This window comes from Cucumis sativus, chromosome 4, assembly GCF_000004075.3.
Source record: "Cucumis sativus cultivar 9930 chromosome 4, Cucumber_9930_V3, whole genome shotgun sequence".
Lineage (NCBI taxonomy): Eukaryota > Viridiplantae > Streptophyta > Magnoliopsida > Cucurbitales > Cucurbitaceae > Cucumis > Cucumis sativus.
The window spans coordinates 18,435,668-18,457,639 of record NC_026658.2 but is presented as its reverse complement, the minus strand read 5'-3'; the positions used below and the strand labels follow the sequence as shown (position 1 = coordinate 18,457,639).

General features: G+C 31.2%; 1 protein-coding gene across 1 annotated transcript; it reads right to left on the bottom strand.

Annotated features, from left to right (window-relative positions):
• Positions 1–9,082: 9,082 nt before the first annotated feature.
• On the bottom strand, positions 9,083–16,022 carry LOC101209725 (transcription initiation factor IIB-2). The gene is made up of 7 exons (XM_004150562.3): positions 15,411–16,022; positions 14,407–14,431; positions 11,890–12,019; positions 11,685–11,815; positions 11,492–11,580; positions 9,695–9,771; positions 9,083–9,517 (listed from the first exon to the last, which is right to left on the bottom strand). Exons 1-7 carry the CDS (start codon positions 15,761–15,763, stop codon positions 9,384–9,386), a joined length of 939 nt encoding a protein of 312 aa, XP_004150610.1. The 5' UTR covers positions 15,764–16,022; the 3' UTR covers positions 9,083–9,383.
• Positions 16,023–21,972: the final 5,950 nt, after the last annotated feature.

Sequence of the window (21,972 nt, the reverse complement as noted above, 5' to 3'; positions counted from 1 at the left end):
ATATATATAAAGTTAGAAGCATTTGTCATGAGATAATTTTTTCTAAGCTTTCAAAATAGGTCACGAGCTTAATTCTTTCTTGTGTTTGCCAGCATTAATCAAAATAGAAATTTCAAATTTAAAGATCAAGATAAAATAAATTTAAAAATTTAGAAATAAAGGAGAGATTTTGTGGGTTTACAAATAAAATGAAGAAAATTTTAAAAGTTTAGATAAAATTAGAATATTAAGTTAAGAAATATATTAGTTTTATGGTCATTCTTAAAAATAGCTAAATAAATTAAAATATTTATCAGTTATAGCAAAATTTTGGATTCTATCAAGGATAGAAATCAATAGAGTTCTATCACTGTTTGTAAATGTCACTAATAGAAGCAAATTTGTGTCTATCAATGTCTATTATTGACAGAATCTGAAAATTTTGCTATATGTTGTAAATTTTTTGTAAAATTTGCTATTTATGACCATTTCTACTTTGGATATTATCTCTATGAGCTACGTAGGAGATTTATTATTATACGTGGGATTTGTTCGAGAGTATGTGCAAAGTTTAATGGTCTTCTTACATGTCAAGCAAAATAAGTTTTAAAAATTAAGCTCATAAGAACGACTAATTTTTTTACGAAGATGGCAAAACACAAGCACTACACAAGAAATAGGGGATCTCCCGACGCCCAAAATCGTCGGGATATATACCAAAAAGTGTCAGAAAAAGATCTTTTAACACATAAATACCCATCGATTTTTTTTTTTTTTTTTTTTTGCCATAAGACAGACTTAATTAGTCGAACCCATGTGATACACCTAATATACACTTTACCGTTTGATATACACTTGATGCTTTCGACACGACTTGATATATTACTAATATACACTTGATACATTACTGATATTCACTTTCATACACACAATAGAAATTTGATATATACTTGATACACTTGACACCATTCTAATACACTTGACAGATTTGATATATATTTGGTATACACATTCGAGACACACTTTATATACTTTATATACTTGATATACCATAGATATACCATATCTTAGGATTTATGATAAAGGATTTTGAATTTTTGTTAAAATATTTATATATATTATAAAAATATATAGAAACCACAAAAAAAATACTATTATAAACCAACTAAAATAATCTACACTCTAAACACAAATTATTATAACTCAACTATAATAATCTAGGACTATAATAACTCACTCCTGACTTAAAATGCACACACCCCTTAAAAAAGTATTTCACTTTTAATTTTTTTACCCTACAATTTATAAAGATCAACTTCCCAAAACTGTCAAATTGTTTTATTTACCCAAATGTCATTACGCATATTCACTTAATTGCCACTAAAGTAAAAGTCTACAATATTTGGCTATTTTCATCATTTATATTTTATGATAACATATGTATCAAGTGTATAAATATGTATATATGTGTATCATGTGTACCAAATGTATATTGAGTGTATCATGTGTGTCACACCCCATCTCAGCCACCTGTTTGCTTGTCTCGTGATGTGACCTGATGTCAGCTGAAGCCATGCGCCTCCAGAGCAACCTAAACTAACACATGACATGGAAACGTGAAACAATCAATAGCAGAAGTCTTTTCACTTGAAATACTTTAAACTGTAGTGTGACCCATTTAAAATCTTTTATAAAATGTATCATGGAAAATGAACATAACATGAAGATACAAAATATTTGAACAATCACATTACTATCTTGAAACAAAACAATGTCCTTGCATAATGAAAACTAAGTTGGCCTGCCAGCAGTAAGTTCAGCATACAGAGACCCACAATCTATACCTGGAAAGAGGTCAAACATTTTTGAAAGCACAAGTCGAAAGACTTGGTGAACAACGTACGATTTTATAAAACAAGTCTTATAAGTATTTTAGTATAAAATCGAAGCTTGAAGACATTTATCAGTAAACGATCACAACATGAAACTTATAACATTTGCATAACTTTTCGAAGACAGATCTCCACAACCACTGGCAGTATTTAACCCCTTCTTTCGAAGATGGAATAGTTAACCCCTTTAGAGATTGTTTTCCTTCTTTTGGCCGCCCAAACCATTTCAAGCGTCTATGCTTGGAGGTTCTCAAGCCTCCTTTTGTCACCAAATGACGCTTTTTTGGAGGTTTTTCTTAGCCTTCCTTTGTCATCATACAACCTCCAAACGACTAATGACTTAATTTTGACACTTGTCAAAATTTTCAACTTTGCTCTTTTCCTCAACTTAAAATCTAAATTTCAAGTATTTTTTACCTTTTTTTCCATAAATTTCATTTTCTCTTGACCTTGACTAAGCTTAACAAATTCCAAAGGTTAAAGAAATTTTGAGTTTCACAATTCTTATCCCCTTAAGAAATTTTGTCCTCAAAATTTTAAATATCAAGCAATAAACATAAAATGATACTTTTATTTACATAACATAGAACTTGTTACATACTTATAACACAATAGTTCTTAATTTCTCATAACTCCTTTTTATTTCATATTTGCTAGTTCCTTCTCCTCTCGGAGTTATTTTTGGTTGATTTACAGATAAAGAGATAGTACCTTGATCACTTGGTTGACTTCTATTCATCAAAGGAAAATTTTTCGCAAAATGTTCTGATTGCTTACATCGAAAGCAAATGTCTCCTCCTTTGAGACATTGTCCAAGATGGTACTAATTACATTCTCCACAAACATGTTTATTATTGTTGCTTGCAATCGACCTCTGATAACTGTTTTATAAGTTTAGAGACTGGAACGAGTTTCCTTTCTTGAATCCATTCTTAAAATTATTTCCTTTCGATATTTCAAGTCTAAAGCTCTTTTTAGTTTCTTGATTCCTTTCTTGATAGCTTATTTTCTAATCAGTTTGGTAATCCGTACCATCAAACTTTCTTGATGATAAACTTTGTTCCACTCTTAAAGTAGTTTCAACAAACTGTGAAAAATCCTCCCACTTTGATGTTGTTGTTACTGGAGTCTGAATTTCTTGCCTATGTCCTTTCTCGAATTGTTGGCATCTATCACTTTCGGATGCCACAATTGGTTCAACATATCAAGAGAGTTTTGTTATAACCTTCTTTTGTACTCAGCCACTGACAGTGAATTTTATCTTAATCTTAGGAATTCATCCCTCTTTGTTTCACAATAGACCTTGGAATAATATTTATCTTCAAATAGTCCTCGAACTATCAAACTCATGGTATTTGTATCTCTTCTTCTAGCTTTAATTGAAATTTGCCATCCTTTTGCTTCCTTTTACAGTAGGAAAGTTGCTAACTTGACTTTCTTCTCTTCGGGACAGTCCATCACTTTTAAACACTTCTCTAACAGATTTAACCACGCTTCAGCGTCAGTCGTATAACAAAAAACCGTAGCTATGTTTTGGGAATGTTTTGGGAATGTTTTGGAATGTTTCTTCAAAGTGATTTACATGATTTCAAGCCTTCTTAATAAAGTGTTTATTGGTTTGAAATACTTATTTCAATACGAATGTTTTCAAGAGATTACTATGGAAAGCTTATGCTATGTTTTGAAGTATGTTTTACATGTATCAATGTTTATGAAATGTTGTTCAAACCATTAGTCTACTTCCTATAAATGAGCTAATTGTTATATGCACATAAAGAATAAAGGTAGCCATGCATAAAAGATGTGCATTGTGACATGAGGCAAGAAATTGTATAAAATGTTGGAATTTATGTCCTAAAACTCACAGTTTATAATAATATTTTATTCAATAAAATCGTTATTGATATTATAATCTTAAAGACAATAAAAAAATGTCCCAAGTCTATTATTGAGTAAACTTGAACTGTATGTAGAGACATAAATGTGGATCAAGTTCGAGTATATAGCCTAAATAGTCTATAGTATAGGAATATAGTTGGACACCTTGTTCTGGGGAGTCTATGGACACTATGGATATGACCCGCTTTATAGTTAGTATAAACGATGTGATCATGAATCGTTCATGTAAAGTCATGAAAATGGGGGCATCCTATGTAAAGAGTTTACATAAGACTGGAACCATAGAAATAGTCGCTTTTAGGTTATAACACCGTTGACTTTAATAAAACTGACTATTTTGTTTATAGATATCCAATATAACTTAATCTTAATCTTGAGCTAACTATGAACTTCTGTTCACACGAACTTATTCTTATATATGCATAGGTGAGGGCAGCTCAATGGCACTGGCCCAATAAGCCTCTCATTTTGGGGTAAGATTGGGTGGATAGCTAGGGACATAGGGTGCAAGACGAAATTCACTCCTACCCACTCTAGGGTTAGTAGATAGATTGTTCCCTTAAGGACTGAATCCAAGTCTTGAACAAGGGGTCCCACCCTCTCATTGGCCTAAGAAGGATTCGGTTTAAACGTTGGACCTTAAACTAATTGTTCAATAGTGGATCGGTGGGACTTAAGGAGAAAAGATATAATCTCGACGGTAAAACGGTACTTTGACCCAACTGAGATTATAAACAACCTGTGAATGATTAACTTACTTATCATGGTCATATCACATGAACACAAATATATCTATAATGAGAGGAGTGCAACTACAGGACTTTAGTGGAATGACCCGTTAGTTAACGAAGGTTTATTAACTCGGTCTAAAGAGTTTAGCCAGTTAATCTCGGATCGTTGGAGCCCATGATCTATAGGTCCATAAGGATCCTCCGCTAGCTCATAAGAAATCAACTTAGAATATTATGATGGAATAATTCGAATTGTTCGAATTAGGTAAAGAGAGAGAAACCGACAAATATATCTGACATAGTCATCAGTTATAACTTAAGATAGAGTTTCATGTTTAAATGTGATTTAAATGTGATTTAAGAGAGAGAAACCGCTAGCTCATAAGTTTGCTTGTAAACAAGTTTTAAGCAAAGGTGAAATGACTCTTAGATTTAAAAATTGAAAATTAATTTTGTAATTGAGAATTACAAAATAAAACCAAGAACTCTTTTCATTTGAAGTTTGGAACATCAAAAAAATTAAAACAAAATTAAAACGAAAAAAGAAACCTAAAGGTTAGGTTCCTCCAAAGGATATCAGATATCTCTATTTCCTCCACCATTTTTTAGTCTCACAACTCTATTCTAAATTTGGAGAATAGCTAGTCAACGCTAGTGGTAGTTCCGGCTTCAATTTCGTGAGGAGATCGTTAAAAGCACGTGAGGAGATTACAAGAAAAGAAAAACATCAAAAGTGAGTTTTTCTATTAACCCTATTTGGTTTCATTTAAGGATTGTAATGCATGTTAATCACTAAAGTGTTTAAGTTGCAATCAGAGTAAAAATTTGATCATAATTTTGTTGCGCATGTCTACATTTTCCATCATAAAAGATGTACATTGTATCTCGGCCCGAGCAACAAGAAATGAATCAGGATATTATTGGATGTTGATAATGAGAAGGCCATCTCAGTAGTTTAAACTTGAGATGATGAGTCTTTGCATAGAATAATGATTTAGGTCATTGGCAAAAGGAATGATTGTTGACTAATGTGTGTTATTGTGAAATTATTTATCTGATTTATTATATTAATATGAAAAGATGTATTTATGCAAAATGATATGTTTGGCAAAATAATGTTTACGAAAGGCAGTTTGCGAAAAGGTTTTCATAAAACCTAGCGCATGGAGTCTTTTAGACTTACGTTTTAAAGATTACCTTCCAGGTTTCATGTGTTAAGACCAAGTAAGGAAAAGGATGAAGGGCTTGCTAGGCGAAAAGAACTATTAGGCGTTTTACTTTCTAAGTCTTAAGAGTTGTGTTTATGTAATCTTGTAAAGCTTTTGTAAAACGCTTAGTAAAGTTTAATAAATGAGTTATTCATTATCCCCTTCATGTTAATTATTCTTATAGCCTAAAGTATATCATTTTAGTTAAGTTTAAGAAACTAGGCGATTAAGTAAAGCTAAAGGACCTCAAGTTGAGTGTTTTGATGTTTAAATGTGTCCGAATACTCAAGTTATACAGCGTCTCGCATGGCAAGTAAGAACGCATGTGAGGCGAGGTGTGACATTGCAAAAACGTTAACATGTGTGGTGAAAGCACCGAAAGGTTACTCACCTTAAATTAGGATAAATTACTTGAAATGTAAACAAACTAATCAGATGCAAATCATACCTTAACTTTAAATATTTGAATCCCAAGAAGCGAGCAAGTATGGTAAGGTGTTGAAAGGATGCTTGCCTTAATTCTGAAGTTAATAGATGCTTTGTATCACCTCAAAATATTAATACACAATACGTTACGATCAGTTAATTAAATATTCCTTCATCTTGTGCCTGCAACTTGACCTCATTATCTATTGCTATGATTACCTTGCACCGCCAAATACATCTTAGTGTATATAGTTAAGGTAGAAGTATATTGTTCATATTCAGACTATATAGAATATACAACATAGGTTTAGTTGCGCGATAGGTTTAATAGGAACTTTAATTTTCTGTGCTTGACCTTGGACTTTCCAGGAAACCGCTCTTCGCTTACACTTAGACGATAGAGAGAAAAACTTGTATTACACGTAAATTATGAGAAGTTTAGCAACACATATATAGAATTTGTTTCTTTTACCACATCTCATCCTAGTCTAGTTTCCTCATAAGTCATTCACTTAGAACTTAATAGAACATATCCATGAACAATTGTATGCACATATTAAAACAAGCATGAGCCAACCATAGAATTAGCTATTTCAGCACAAAACATTTCTCTATTGTGTGATTGATGATTTGATGATATTTGTAGTAGTTGGAATTATCTACTTTTCCTTCTTGCTCCAATGGTTTATATTCTAGTTGTTGAATAAGTTGCTTCTCTAGTATATGTTCTAACATGTCTGCAATATTTGAACCAAGAAATGGTTAAATCTTTTTCTACCTTTCTTAAAGAATTGGATGATGCTTCTCTCTGTCATTTCTCCTTTTAGCTTTGATCTCTTTTTTTGGAGGAAAATTTTAGTAGGGTCGTATGGACGACCATAGATTATTTTATGGCGCTGTCTCCAATCCCTCCAATTCCTTTGATTTCCTTCTTTCCTTTTTTTTCCTTAAGAGATTAGGAAAACTTTCGTTCCCCTATTGGCAATGCTTAGCTCTATATCATCGGCGGAAGTTGCCAACTCTTCAAACATGTGGGGCCTTATTCCCTACAAGATGTAGATAAGCTCTCAATGCATGCCTTAGGTCCACGTCTCCACTACAAAGAGTTTCGACCAATTTATCTTTGCAATTCAAACTCAAAGCTATTTATCGGTTTATGTAGTCAATGGCTGGCTCTCCCTTATGTTGTTTGGTGTTTGTTAGCTTCATCATGCTGGCGATGGGTCTATTGCTATAAAAGTGGTTGAGGAACTCTTTTTCTAGTTGCTCCCAACTATCAATCACTTTCGACTCTAGATTGATATACCACTCGAAAGCATTTTCTGTTAAGCTTCAAACAAACTGTCTGACCAGTTGGTCTCCTCTGCTCCCTGCATTTTTGCATGTTTCAACAAAATGAGCAATGCGTTCTTTTGGAGTGCCCTTTCCATTGAATTGTTGGAACTGTGGATGTTGGTTTCCAACAAGCATTTTCAAGTCATCGATTCTCCTAGTATGTGGTTTGGAATACATAAAAGTGGTTCTCCATACTAAGCCCATATGGAGCTTGTAATCATATTATATAGTTGTTGAACTGATAAGGAGGCGATAAAGATGTATTGTTGCACTTGGTTTTCTTGCAACACAACATTTCCTCTATCATTAGCTTTGATAGGAGAAGTTTGACTCGACTCAACAATTTCACAAGCCTTTATTTGATCTCTCAAGACAACGATTTCATGATCTCGCTCCTTCATATAGCTTTCATTAGGAGATCTATTTTTCTCTCTATCTTTGCCATGACTGCCTCAAATATTACTAATGTCATCATGACAGACACTATTTCAAGGTGTGATTCTTTCTCTGGTAGATCAGAAGCAAAAACAGAATTGTCAAATAAAGGATTCTTTCTTACGACAATCTCTTCTTTAGTAGACTAGTTATTTCCAACTTTTCTTTGTGAGAATAGAACCTTGTTCTTGCATTATCCTCTTTGAATAACTCTGGATATCAAGTCTCATGCAGAAGTCACTTGCAACAGTTTCTTTGGATACAACTTTCTTTATTGTCATTGATTGATTCTTTTATTTGGATTTTGAAAGAGAGATTGCAGGTAGAAATGTCCCAATTGACATGCTAATTTATTCACACACAAGGTTTACGAAGAAACATGTTTCATGGAGTTAAACTCGTGTAGATTCAGGTTTGATGCGAGTGTGGTTCGATCTCTAGTACTTAGACCTCTGATTCTCTCTCGGTTGAATGCTTACTTGATGTAGTTCACTTCAGGAACTATGAAATCTTCTATTTGTTGGGAGAATTCTCTAGACTATTTAAGAGTAAAATCTTTTGAACTTGAAATGAAGAAAACTTATCTATTTATATGATTCTCATATGGGCTTTGCAGGTGTGGATTTGGTTGGCGAACACAAGCCCTTGCATCCAACTATATGGACTTGGGTCTTATTTAGCATTTTGGTTAAAATAACTTTTTTTTCTTAATTGAACCAAAATAGATGGTTTTAGACAATTTAGGATTAATCGGAAATTTCTCATTCGACGAGAGCAAAAAACACTTTACATTAACTATTAAGAAGATTAAGAGACTAGATATTTAACAAAACACTGAAGTTCTAAATTAATTCACCGTGGTATAAAGACAAAAGATCAAATGCTCAAACGCTATTATCGTATGTAAATTTTCTGATAAATATTAACAGATCATTGTAAATTAAACCGTTGAAAAGATTAATGTTGGGTGGCCAAGCTTTTTAATCCTGTAGTGATAATAGCAAAATATATTGCTGAAAGCTTTGAAAAGAAAACAAAAACATGAAATATACAAAAATAAAGAAGAAAAAGAAATATAATTAAAAAGAAGAATAAGATGAACAAACGGAAAGCAAAGTCGAAATACCAACCAATCTTTAAACCCTTAGGGAGCCATAAGAACCGCTAAAAATGGGTGTAAACTTGAGGCAAATGCTAAATGTTGATATTGATAAAGTCATGAGAGCATCACAAAATTTTGGACAACTTTTCATTGTGAATGAGGTGAAAACTATGGGGCAAGTTTGGGGGGGAGGGGGGAGGGTCATTTAGAATTTCATAATGGCAATAAATCTATTTAGAAAAAGGAGAAGCAGAAGGTGGAGATTTTCTTTCTAGCAAATCTCAAAGAGTTTTAAGTACAAGAAGGCTAAAGAAAAAGAGTAACTTCAATTTTGATTAAATTCCCGTCATACGTCGTTGTCGCTTTGCTCTACATTTTAAGGACTGCAGAGGTTCTTAAGATCCTCCTCTTTAGCATACCAACCCGGTAATATCTTCGACACGTGTGGATAGAGATCTTTATATGAATTTCTGATTGTTCCTTCCGCAACACCGGTAGCTACCGATATATCTGCACTCAAATCAGAGCCACACATTTAATGCATAAAATTCTATCAAATTTCATATCAAGGCTGATGACAACTATGCTAAGGAATATAGGGGTCAAATTTTGTTTCGAGTGGAAAACCAAAGATTCTAGAAACAATCGGTAGAATCAGTATCAAACATTTTGGCAGTTAATATTTACCTTTCAGAGGCTTCTTATCATCTGAAAGCTGAGTAATAATATAAATAACTGCTGCTGCAATGGAAATTGGGCTTCTCCTGGAAAGAGGAAAGAAAATACTCTTAAGCAAGAAGTCAACAAAAATAAATTCCAGTCCTAGCAAAACATTTAGCACCAATAGTATATTCTACAATTTGGAAATATACTGAATAGTAAGCCTCGGAAGGATCACAGTTAGACCCTCAAATGCCAAAAATTCATAACCCCACCCAAGAAAAGGGTAAAATTGAAGGGGTAAAATTGAAGACTTGCAGAAGTTGTTGGGGGTGTGGTGTATTCTAGTTGGTTCAGCTCAGTTTGGGTGCTCAAGTAAAACCGATTAGAATATCAAAGAAATGTTAAGGCAGAACCAAACAAACACATTAAACCAACCTAACCGCTCAACCGGTAAATTGACGGTTCAATCGGTTTGGTTTGACAGTAATAGAACACTGATATAGTGTTTCTATTTTACTGATATCTCAAACAGAAAATTACAATACTAAAGAACAAACAAGTAAAAGAACCCTAACCCTCTGCCCTTCCTTTCTTTCAAGGAATGTTGCAGCCCATTAACTTCACCAAATTCTCCATGTCTTTCTTCCCTCCCCAACTTCCTATTTATAACCATCGAATTGCCTTATGTAACTAACTACCCTTAACTCTATCTAAATCTAGGTACCTAACAGACGGTTCACCATTTATTGAATTTTCTGACTTGTTCATCATTCCATGGGCTTGGCTGGAGGTGAGCCTGCAAAACTGTGGACCAGTCAAATAAAGATTTGGAATTTTTTCAGAGCAGCCCGCTGTAGGTGATTAACTAATGGGAAAAGAACTGGTGGTACCCTACGCAGTTCCTAAGGGGGCTTGCAACCATCTGCATTGATGTGCCCTTTCAGAGTGTACTATGATTATCACAATACATATTATCGGTCAGTTTCAAGTTTATTCGTTCTGATTCATGCAAAACTTGGAACCAAACAAATTTGACCAGTTTTCTCTACACAAACCGAAACGACCAACCTAAACTGGTTACAAACCAAACCACCAGCAGCTAGCAGTTTGCTCGGTTTTTGGTTCTTTCCCTGCACTTGCACCACTTGTAGTTGTTTTTAGGCTTCTTTCTCTGTGAAACCATGCTATGGGGTGGAGCCCTCAGCCTCAAGAGAAGGAAGTATATCAAGTTTGGATTTTGATTTGAAATGGGAGCCTTAACTTAAGAACTTCTACATAGGGATGGGTGCCTAAGCTTAAAAACCATACTTAAACTTCTACATTTTCTAATAAGCATATCAAGTTCAATATTCCGAGAATAGGCAAAGCTAATAATCGTGAATGATGAAAATATGAAAGTATATTCTAAAGCTCTGCTCAGAGATAAAAATATTTCAATTCTAAGTTAGAGATCAAAGAGATCAACATGAGGCAGTGAGCAAAGCAAGCACCTATTTAACTGTAACATTCAACCTTAGGTCTGCCCATAGTCGATAAGAGACTGACTTCATGGAAACCAATTATAAATATTTTTTTCCCTTTTACCCTCTTTTTTTTTTTTCTTTTTTTGTTTTGGAATGGGAAAAAGCTTTGGCTACTACTGCCAGACCAGAAGAGGGATCTGTAGTTGTTCACAGGGTGAATTTTGTCAAACATAAACACAGAAGTAACTTCTCAGAGTTCAGAGAATACTTAACTAACCAACCAAACAAATGACCATAAAGAAGAAAGCTAAAACAATAAATTCATAATCTCACAACAACCAAAGAAAACAAACGTTACCGAATATCAAACTCTTCAGATTTCTGTACAGCTTCTTGGGCAGCTTTAACAGCTTGATTATTCATCCCAAGATTTGAACAAAAACGCCTCTATATTCATTTAAGAAAAAAATGACATAAGAAGAAACAAACGACATATTGTCCATGATCAAGGTCAAAAACTCGAAGTGAATTTTTTTCACCAAAAGCCTCACCATAAAGTCTCCAGCGTGTATTGTCCCCATCTCTACAGACTGACCTGTCTCCAACCCCAACTGTTTCACAATGTATTCTTTTGCTCGCCCAATCTCCTTCTTTGTTGCCCCATTGGCAACAGAGCAAATTTCTAATCAAAATCAGCATGGTTAGTTAAGTATAGAAATTAAACCACAAATGCTCCGGATATCAAAGGAGCAATACCCTTGACCGTGCGGGGTTTATCTTCTTGTCGACAAGCAATGTATAAGCAAGCAGCCAATAAAGCATCTTGATTTCTTCCTCTACTAGATTTTTGATCTTCTACTCTTTTATATATCTCATTGGCCCGATCCTGTATGTAATTAATAAATGAGAAAATCGTTTAAGAAAATTAAACATCTTCAAAGATCACTTGCTAGAGAAATGAATGATATAGAGAAAAGCAATCTAAAACTAAGCTGATATCCAAATCATATAATACCGGTATATAATTTCATGTAAACCTATTCTGGACCAGAGGAATTTTCCTTGTTTGAATAATTAGTCTACGGCACTTTACAGTTTGGAGGAACAATTTCATTATAAAGTAACTTGGCCAGAAATTCAAAGACTTCAGATTGTAATCTTCACAAGTTATCCTATCAATGGTTGCAACTACAATCACATTAGAACTGTACCACAGCATGTAGCAACTGCGAAGAATAAATTCATAAACATTTAACAAACTGAATAAACATAATTCCAAACTTGAATATTTTTTTCTTAAATATTGCATTTGGATCCAATAACAGATCGGATGTAATTATTATTTTTTTGTGTGTGAGTGTTCGACCTAGATATACTCGCATCCCAACTAATCTCACGTCACCTACCTGACTCTACGACATTTGGATGTCAAAGAAACTCAGAGAAAATTGGTGGCTAACCATGGATTAAACCCATGACCTCTTAGTCAATCAAAATCAAATGTAAAACATTGAATCACCTCTTTTGATAGGAAGCAAATCTATTTTTTAATGAAAAACTATTTATTCGCAGAGAGAATGCAAAAAACACCATGGAAAAAAAGAAACGAAAAAAAAAGCCCTTCTACAAATACATCTTTATAGGAAAGACAAAAGTACAATTGCCACAGATAACAAAAGTTAAAATTTAGTAGACACCCAAGAAGAAGCAGTCAAACTCTCCACCCCCAGGCAAAAAATTCTAACACTCTCATTATTAATCTGTTGATGATGTTAAACTCAGTGTCTCATCTACCCAAAAGGTAGAACGAATAACAGAAAATTCTTTATACAGGTATTATCTAATTGGCTACAAGTATTATCTAATTGGCTGCTTCTAGAGAATTCTCCAATATTATAGACAATTTCTTTTTCTTTCACCCATTAACCAGTGTAATTTACTGTCTCCTACGTTTTCTTCTGATAATGCTCAACTTCCTCACTCAATCACCAATATTCATTCTTCCAGATGCCACAAGCCTCTTCCTTAACTTCCTTACGCATTTGTCCTCATAAAGACTTTTTCTTATATAAACTAAATATTTTATTAAAATATCTACGTGGTATAAATTCATTAGTCGTGTTTAAACACAATTAAGTCCTGTCTTTACTCAATCTATAACATACACTGATTTATCACAACAGCTACAATGTGTTTTTAAAAATTCTACCAAGTTTCTTTAAAAACACACTGTACTTGTGATAAATCAACAGTCTGTTGTAGATGAATAAAGACGGGAATTAATGAAAGTATACAGAATATTTTTTCCCGTAGGCAGAACTTAATGTCCATGTATTCTTCTCTCTTTTTAGGGCTCTGTGTGAGGTATGAAATGTTTGGAGAGGTTGATGTGTGACTTCCTCTAGGAAGGGATTTGTGAAAGAAGAGGAAAAGGTTTGATTAGGTGCAAGGTTATTGAGAGACCAGTATCTTTCGGAGGTTTGGAAATTGGAAACTTTAGGATGAGTAACAAAGCCCTCCTTTTAGCTAAATGGTTGTGGCTTTGAAGTTTCAACCTCCTTATTCAGTCTCCTCAATATTTGTGTTGTTAATTTTCCATAAATTCCTCTCCCTTTTGCTGCTTTCAACCCTTGATCAACAGCATTCTACCTTCAAGATGTGTTTTGTGACCACAAACAACAAAATGAAGCCATAACACACTTGTTAGTCCTGAGGCTAATACCAATAAGCCAGTGCGTGAAGTGACTCAACTATTGAGGCATGCATAATCTAGAAATTATAGAATTTTCTGTCTCTCTGAAAATTTTGGTTATTTTCTATTCTAGGCTTACATCACACAATTCGCATGGTCTTCAATCCCACGTTCAGGGCTCACACTTTATGCTGGTGTTTAATCTTTAATAATGTTTTTCTTTACTTTCTCTTCAAATTTAAACCAACTGAAAAGCATTTTGTAATCCACATAGCTAGGCAGGGAAACACATCTCCCATCCTTTATAACCTCCTTTTTCATAGTGAGTGTTGTTCCTTATCTATATGTGTGTGTGTGGGTATGTGAACTTGAACCGTATATATCTGACGATTCCTTTGGTCATTCATTCATTGTGCATCACTTCCAGATAAATGTTATCAAAAACTATGAAACATACATTATCTCAAACCTTGAGAATACTGCATGATCATTCTATACTGACAACTAACCTGAATGCTTTGAGAAAATACATGAAATGGAAACTCGTGGAATTATGTCATAATGGGTCGAAAACTGCATACCTTTATGGTTGCAACAAGGCCCAACCTGAAACACAATAAAGCTAGCTGTATTAGTCCTTTCTAAATGTGGCAAACTCATATATTTATTAAACATTATAAATCAGTTTCATCTTATCATAACTCAAAGTTGGGGTACTTATACTAAGCAGCCCAAAAATTATAATTACATTACAAGAAGACCATAAAATGAACTAAAATATGAAAACCCCAAAGAACGATCCATGACCAGTGGCAAGGACGATAACAGAAAAGTTTATTCACTACTTAATTCCAATTAGAGAAGTGGCTTCCCCCAGTATGAATAAAAAAAAATTCGGAACTCCAAAGTGACAAGGTAAATCAACCTAATTGTGTGAACTTAAGATATACCATTCCCATTCCACCAACAAAGTTGCTTGCCAGAATATTGAAGAAATAAAGCAAAAGCTACAAGAAAATTCAACTCAAAACGTTTTGTTCCTGGGCATTCCAGACCTGAAGAACCATTTCATTAAATTCAGCTCAACCACATAAGTGCACATCTACAGCATGGGTATATGTTTCAAGTCGATATTCTCCTCCAAAAGATCTACCCAGATTGGCTTTTCATTTACATGACTTCTTAGCTCAACTCCAAGTTTCTAAATTCCGATTAGTCAATTCCACAAATAAGATAAGATCACTAATCCAAAGATTTTAATCAATTTCTCTACCAAGCATAAAAAAAACGTTTCTTTAAAGGACTAAAGTTTTTCCAATAGCCCCAGCTGCAGGACCCGAATCCTAAGCAACCACCGAGCCAACAATCAGTTCACAAAATTTGTATCCATGATCAGAAGTTCCCCCACGAATACAAGAAAACCTTAATTTACTACGATTTCCCAATTCCCACCCCTCCACAGTCCCAATTCGATCTGTTTAAGCCTATATGGGTTAGGAAAGGAAATCAAGATGCAGCTCAATAAAGAGAAATCCAACAAATTCCAATCTTCCTCAGCAGCATCCAAAACATCAAACCCCCTTACCTATCAGACATAGTAGCAATGGTCTTGAAAGCAAGAATCAACCCTCGATCTGGATTGGAGCCACGATTCTGCCACCGACCCAACGACGAGGACAAGAACTCCCCAGTGGTACCATTAGGCTTCGCAATCACCGTGGAAAGTCCACCATCAGCCAAAAGAGGATTTGTGGGTCCACCAACACGAACCGGGTCGTTATCCCCAGACTCATTGGCAAAAGTCCTCCACTCGGAGGTCTCATCGATGGAGTGGGATTCAAGGACAAGACCACACTCGGAACACACGGTATCTCCGGCGGAATGGTCGAAAACAACCTCAGTCTGACGCTTGCAGTCAGAGCAGAACGCATCAGACATTGTTCACAACCAGCTCCTCCTCCTCCTCCTCCTCCTCCTGGGCTCTTCTAAACCCTAAAAAAGCTTGAGCAAGCGGGGAATTGGGGAGCAGAAGAGAGATGAATGTTGGTTCCGGGGAGAAATTGGGATTGGCTGCTCAGGTGAGGCGTCGGTAATAGATTTTTCGACGATGAGGGAGGGAAATTGAAAGGGGAGAGTTGAAAGGGAAGAAGAAGAGGGTATTTATAGAGAGATGATTTTGGGGAATTTGGGGAATTAGGAAACTCATGGAAGTTTCGTGGATGAGAAAGCTTAGTTGGACCAATAGAATGTGTTTCAATATAGGGTTTGGCCTTCCCCTACTTTTCCTTCCAATCAAAGCTCTTGCAATTTACCTAATTATTATATTTGCAAGTTAGTCCTTCTATTTTCGACTTCTCGTCTATTTAGACCTTTAAACTTAAGAAATGTCTAACAAATTTTTAAACTTTTCGGTGGTCTCTGTTTGGTATGTCATTAAACTTTTCACTCTTTTATTTATTCAATAGGACAACTTTGGCATTTTTCGACATTTTGTTCCAATCAAAACTCTTCCAACACGTAGGTGTAAAAAAAAAACATAATAATTATTAGTTAGTCCCTCATCTTTTAAATTCGTTTCTATTTAGTTCCTTAAACTTTGAAAATGTCTTTGAAGAAATTTGACAACCATTTAGTTTTTTTGTTTCTGAAGAATAAATCGTTTAACATTTCTTCTACCTCTAAATTTATTGTTTTATCATCTACTTTCTTTTCCTATGTTTTCAAAAGGCAAATCAAATTTTGAAAACTAAAAAAGTTTGTGTTTTTTATAACCATTTGATTTTTGTTTTTTATTTTGTGAAAATTAAGCTTACAAATTTCACTTTCATTCACTGATTTACAAGTTTTGTTGGACTACATTTTATGAGTGTTTTTAGAACCAAACCAAAATTTGAAAACTAAAAGAAAATAACACTTGTAAAAAGTTGTTTTTGCTTTTGAAATTTGGTTAAGATGCCAACTTTTGTACTTATAAATTACGGAATATAAGATTGTAAGAGAAAACAGGTTTAGTTTTCAAACACCAAATACTAAAAACGAAATTATTATCAAATAGGTCTATACATTTTGAAAACATATTTTTATTTTTGAAATTTGGCTAAGATTTCAACTTCTTTACTTAAAAATGATGCATTGACATGTAAAAATACGAGAGAAAACGAGTTTAATTTTCAAAAAGCAAAAGCAAAAGCAAAAAATAAAATAGTTATGAAACAAAATCCAAACTCTTAAGTTTGTATTTAGTAGATATTTAAGGAGTCGTTTGGGGAAGGAAAGGAATAAAGGGGAAAAGAAATAAGAAAAGTGACAGATTAAGTGGAGGAAATGATTATTATAATGCTTGTTTGGAGAAATGATTAAGTGAAAAGAATATAGAGGATTATTTATAATCCTTGTTTGGGAGAAGCATTATTTGGGATAAGAATTACGACAAAAATCTTGTATTTTTTTCATTTGTGTATTTTTTTTTTATTTGTACGTTAATCTCAATATGAGAAAAAAATACATAATTATTTTTTGAGTGGGAATGAAACTATTGTTTTTTTTTTTTCGCGAACCCAATACAAAATGAAAAATATGCTAATATTTTTTGCATTTTTGTATATTTTTCGTACTGTACAACCTCTAAAACAAAAAAAAATTGTATTAATTTTTTTTTTGTTGATTTTGTATAAATTTTTTTTTTTACTTGTAACAATCACCTAATATACTTTCAAAAATAAAGATTTTTTTTTTTCATTTGTATAGTAATTTTTTCTTTCTTACAAAATAAAGTGTATTAATTTTTTTTTGGTTGTGTAAAATATGTTTATGAAATTTATACCGTAAACTCAATTCACACAGAAATTGTATTATTTAATTTTTCATTTATCTTCAATTTGTAGTTAAATTTGATCTGTTAATTCAATACATTAAAAAAATATCCTCTTTGTTTTTTAATTTATGAAAAATATTTGTTTTTTCTATCGCAATCCATATGAGAAAGAAATTAAATTACATTTTTTTCAATGCCTAAGAAATGCTTATGGAATATTTTTCATAAACCAAATACAAATAAAAATTGTATTAATTTTTTTTTTTTTTTTGTGATTGTCTAAACTTATTTATTTTGTTCGTACTGTTTTCCAAGACAACGAAAAATTGTATTAAAACAATGCTTATATTTCATTTATATCGTAACCCCAACACACAACAAATATGTATTAATTTTTAAATTGATTTTGGATAAAAAATAATTTGGACGGTACACACAATACAAACAAATTGGGATTTTTTCTAAAAATAATGTAAAATTTGAAACATATTTCAAAAATAGGGTGGATGCAAAACTATTTTAAAAAATAGGTGTTTTGAGGTGAAGTCTTCCACGTAGTGGACCCCACATATTCTATTTTTTCCTTATTTTTATATTTATACTACACTGGGCCCCACATTTTTTAATTTTCTCATTATTTATATACGTGGGTCACACACACTTCACTTTTTCTCATTATTTATATATACATACTCACATATAATATAATATATATATTATACATTCAAATTCTAAAAATATCTTTCTTTATTAAATTAATTATTTTTTTATTTTTTCTTTATATATATTTAAATATCACAATCTTCAATCTTCAATTTTTCTTATTAAATTCATTTTCTACTTGAATTTAAATTTTTCTTAATCAAAATTACACATATCTTCTTTTCCAATTTTTAATTTTTTTAAAAAAACTCATATATTAACAAATATGTTATTAAAAATATATTAAACAAATAAAAATAGAAATAATAATAATAATTTATATATATATATATATTTATTTAATATCTCAATCTTCAAATTTTCTTATTAATTCATCTTTTCTAATTTAATTTAATTATTTCTTAACCAAAATTATATATATCTTTTTCTAATTTTCTGTTTAAAAAAACACATATATTAACCAAATATGTTATTAAAAAATACATTAAACAAATAAAAATAATAATAGTAATTGAAAGAAGTTGAAACGTACTCTAAAAATAATAATAACAATAAATTTGCAATTCAAAATTATCCATTAAGTTTTTAAATTTAATTTGTAATCGAACCAATTCTTGTTTTTTTCCTTTTACCATAAACATGAATTTCTTTTTATTCAATTATCAATATGTGTGGCTTCAAGTGTTATTATTATTATTTTTTTTAGTAATTTTAACTTATCTCAATTATTATTATTACTCTTTTAATTTGTTTAATATATTTTTAATAACATGTTTTGTTAATATATGAGATTTTTTTAAAAAAATTGAAAATTGGAAAAAAAATATATGTATAATTTTGATTAAGAAAGAATTAAATTAAATTAGAAAAATGAATTTAATAAGAAAAATTGAAGATTGAAGATTGTGATATTTAAAAATATATAAAGAAAAAAAATAAAAAAAATAAATTAATTTAATAAAGAAAGATATTTTTAGAATTTGAATGTATAATATATATATTATATTATATGTGAGTATGTATATATAAATAATGAGAAAAAGTGAAGTGTGTGGGACCCACGTATATAAATAATGAGAAAATTAAAAAATGTGGGGCCCAGTGTAGTATAAATATAAAAATAAGGAAAAAATAGAATATGTGGGGTCCACTGCATGGAAGTCGTGTACCCCGTACACGACTTCACCTCAAAACACCTATTTTTGAAAATAGTTTTGCATCCACCCTATTTTTGAAATATGTTTCAAATTTTACATTATTTTTAGAAAAAATCCAACAAATTGTATTGTTCTTTTTCATTTATGTAAAATATGTTTCTTTAAATTGTACCGTAAGTAGAATACAAAAAAAAAAAGAAAAATTTGTATTCTAAGTTTGTATCATCAATCATATACAATAAAAAAAATGTATTCTCTTGTTTTTATTTTTTCTTTTATTTTTAATATTTTTTCTTTCATTTATTAATTTTTTTTCTTGATGAGAGTGATAAGCAACATACTAGAGAGATGACTAATTCGTTTGACACACGAAGAAGAACAAAAGAGAAAATTAATTTGTTTCGAAAAGAGAAGAAATAAGATGATTAATTTGAAGAAAATAATAAATAAATTAGAAAAGAGGAAAAAATAAATGAGGAAAGAGAACAAGGAGAAGAAAGAGAATTATATTGAAAAATGAAAGGATTAAGTGCGGTAATAAATAAGGAAAGAGGAATAAAGGGATTAAGGGTAGTAATTTCTTTCCCCTTAACCCTAAAATTTACAAACAACCCTAACAAAGTTGAAAGTTAAAAAAAATTGATAGGCAAATTAATTGTTATAAGATTTGAATATGTTAACGATGTTTAGACATTCTTAAAAGTTGAGAGCCTAAAAATATTATTTATTAAAATAGTCGAAGTAAACTAAATCTATCAACTAAAACTATATAGTAGTAGATTTTAATTATAACTCTAAACTTTTTTCGACTTTTTTGTTAAAGTAAAAAAATGGTGAAATGACATAGCATAAATGAATAAAATAGTGATACATGTGACTGTTGACAAGTTTCAATTATGCTCATAGAATTTAGAATAAATTCTAATATGTCCTTATTCATTTCAAAAGTTTCATTATAAGTATGTAACATTTAGAGGGTCATTTTGTTAAAGGTCTAAATGTTTGAGAATTAAAGATATATAGGAATAAATTGTATGGGAGTCAACAATAAACGAATGGAATGTGATGATTTTTTTTTACCCTAGATGATGTCTATGTGTTTTCTTTATCTAACTATACTACTATACGTACTTACGTCCCTTGAAAAAGGTTCATACTATTTGGTTAATGGTAATTTTGTCATTAAAAAATAAATTGTTTATTTATGTTTACTTTTTAATCAATTTTAGATGAGAAGAATTCTAATTTATATAGAACTATGTGTCATCGAGGGTCTATTTCAGGTTTGACAATGTTCCTATTTTCGGTTTTTTATTTTTTAAGAATTAGATGTGTTTAATAACTATTTTCGTTTCTCTTTTTCAAAATTTTAAAAACGTTTCTAAAAATTAGACAAAAATGAAGAAATTATGAAAGATAGTTTCTGTTAGTTATGTTCCCATTTTATTTAATTCTATTTCCTTTCTTTTATCCTAAAATCTTTATTTGGCTCATTTGGTGAGGTAACATCCTTATCATCACTTATAGCCTAAAGGTGAAGGGCATAAATTCAATTCCCAACTTTTATGATTTTTATTATGTACATATTAGCTTATTTTATTCTTTTACCACCTTTATTAATTTTTCATATTTCTTAATTTATTTTTTCTTTTATTTATTAATAGTTCATATATATATATGTTAAATATTTTTTTTAATTGTTTTTATTTTAGAGAATGGTCAAATTTTTTTTGACAAAATATAACAAAAATTTATATTCTATTAAAAATAGACATCGATAAACATTGATATGTTTCTATCAGTTAAGTAGTGATAAAAATTTATCAGTTTCTACCTTGGATATGATCCAAAATTTTGTATTTATAAATATTTTAGTTTATTTTACTATATTTGAAAATGTGTTATTTGTTTTTTTTCTTCTCTCACTTTTCCATAACTATTTCTTAATTTAAGTTTAAATTTTAAAAGTTTTTGTTTGATTTTTAAATATTTCTTTTCTATTTAGCTATATTTATTTGGTAGGAGAATTTTTAAAACAAGTAGATTTTACAAAATATTTACAACTTATAGCAAATTCTATCACTGATAGTCATTGGTATACTATAGTGATAGAATCTAAAATTTTGCTATACCTTGTAAATATTTTGATTTATTTTGCTATTTTTAAAAATGTCCATTTCTTTTAATTATTTATTTTTTCTTTTGTTTTTTTAAAAACCAAATAACATATGTATCCAAGATTTTTTTCTTTATTTATTATTTTTTATAAAAAAAGAAAAGCCAAATATTTTTTTAATTCAATAATTATTAACTTTTCTTTTTTGTTTAGATAGCTAGATCATTTGTTTTTTTTTTTTACAAAAATGTTATATTTTTCCTTTTTGTTTTATTTATTCTAAACTAATTTTTTTCCAACTTACTATTTTTTTTTTCACCCAAGATCCTTTACCAAAATGTTAACTCTTTATTATTATTAACAATATTTTTTTTTAGCTATTTCTTTGAAGGCCCTA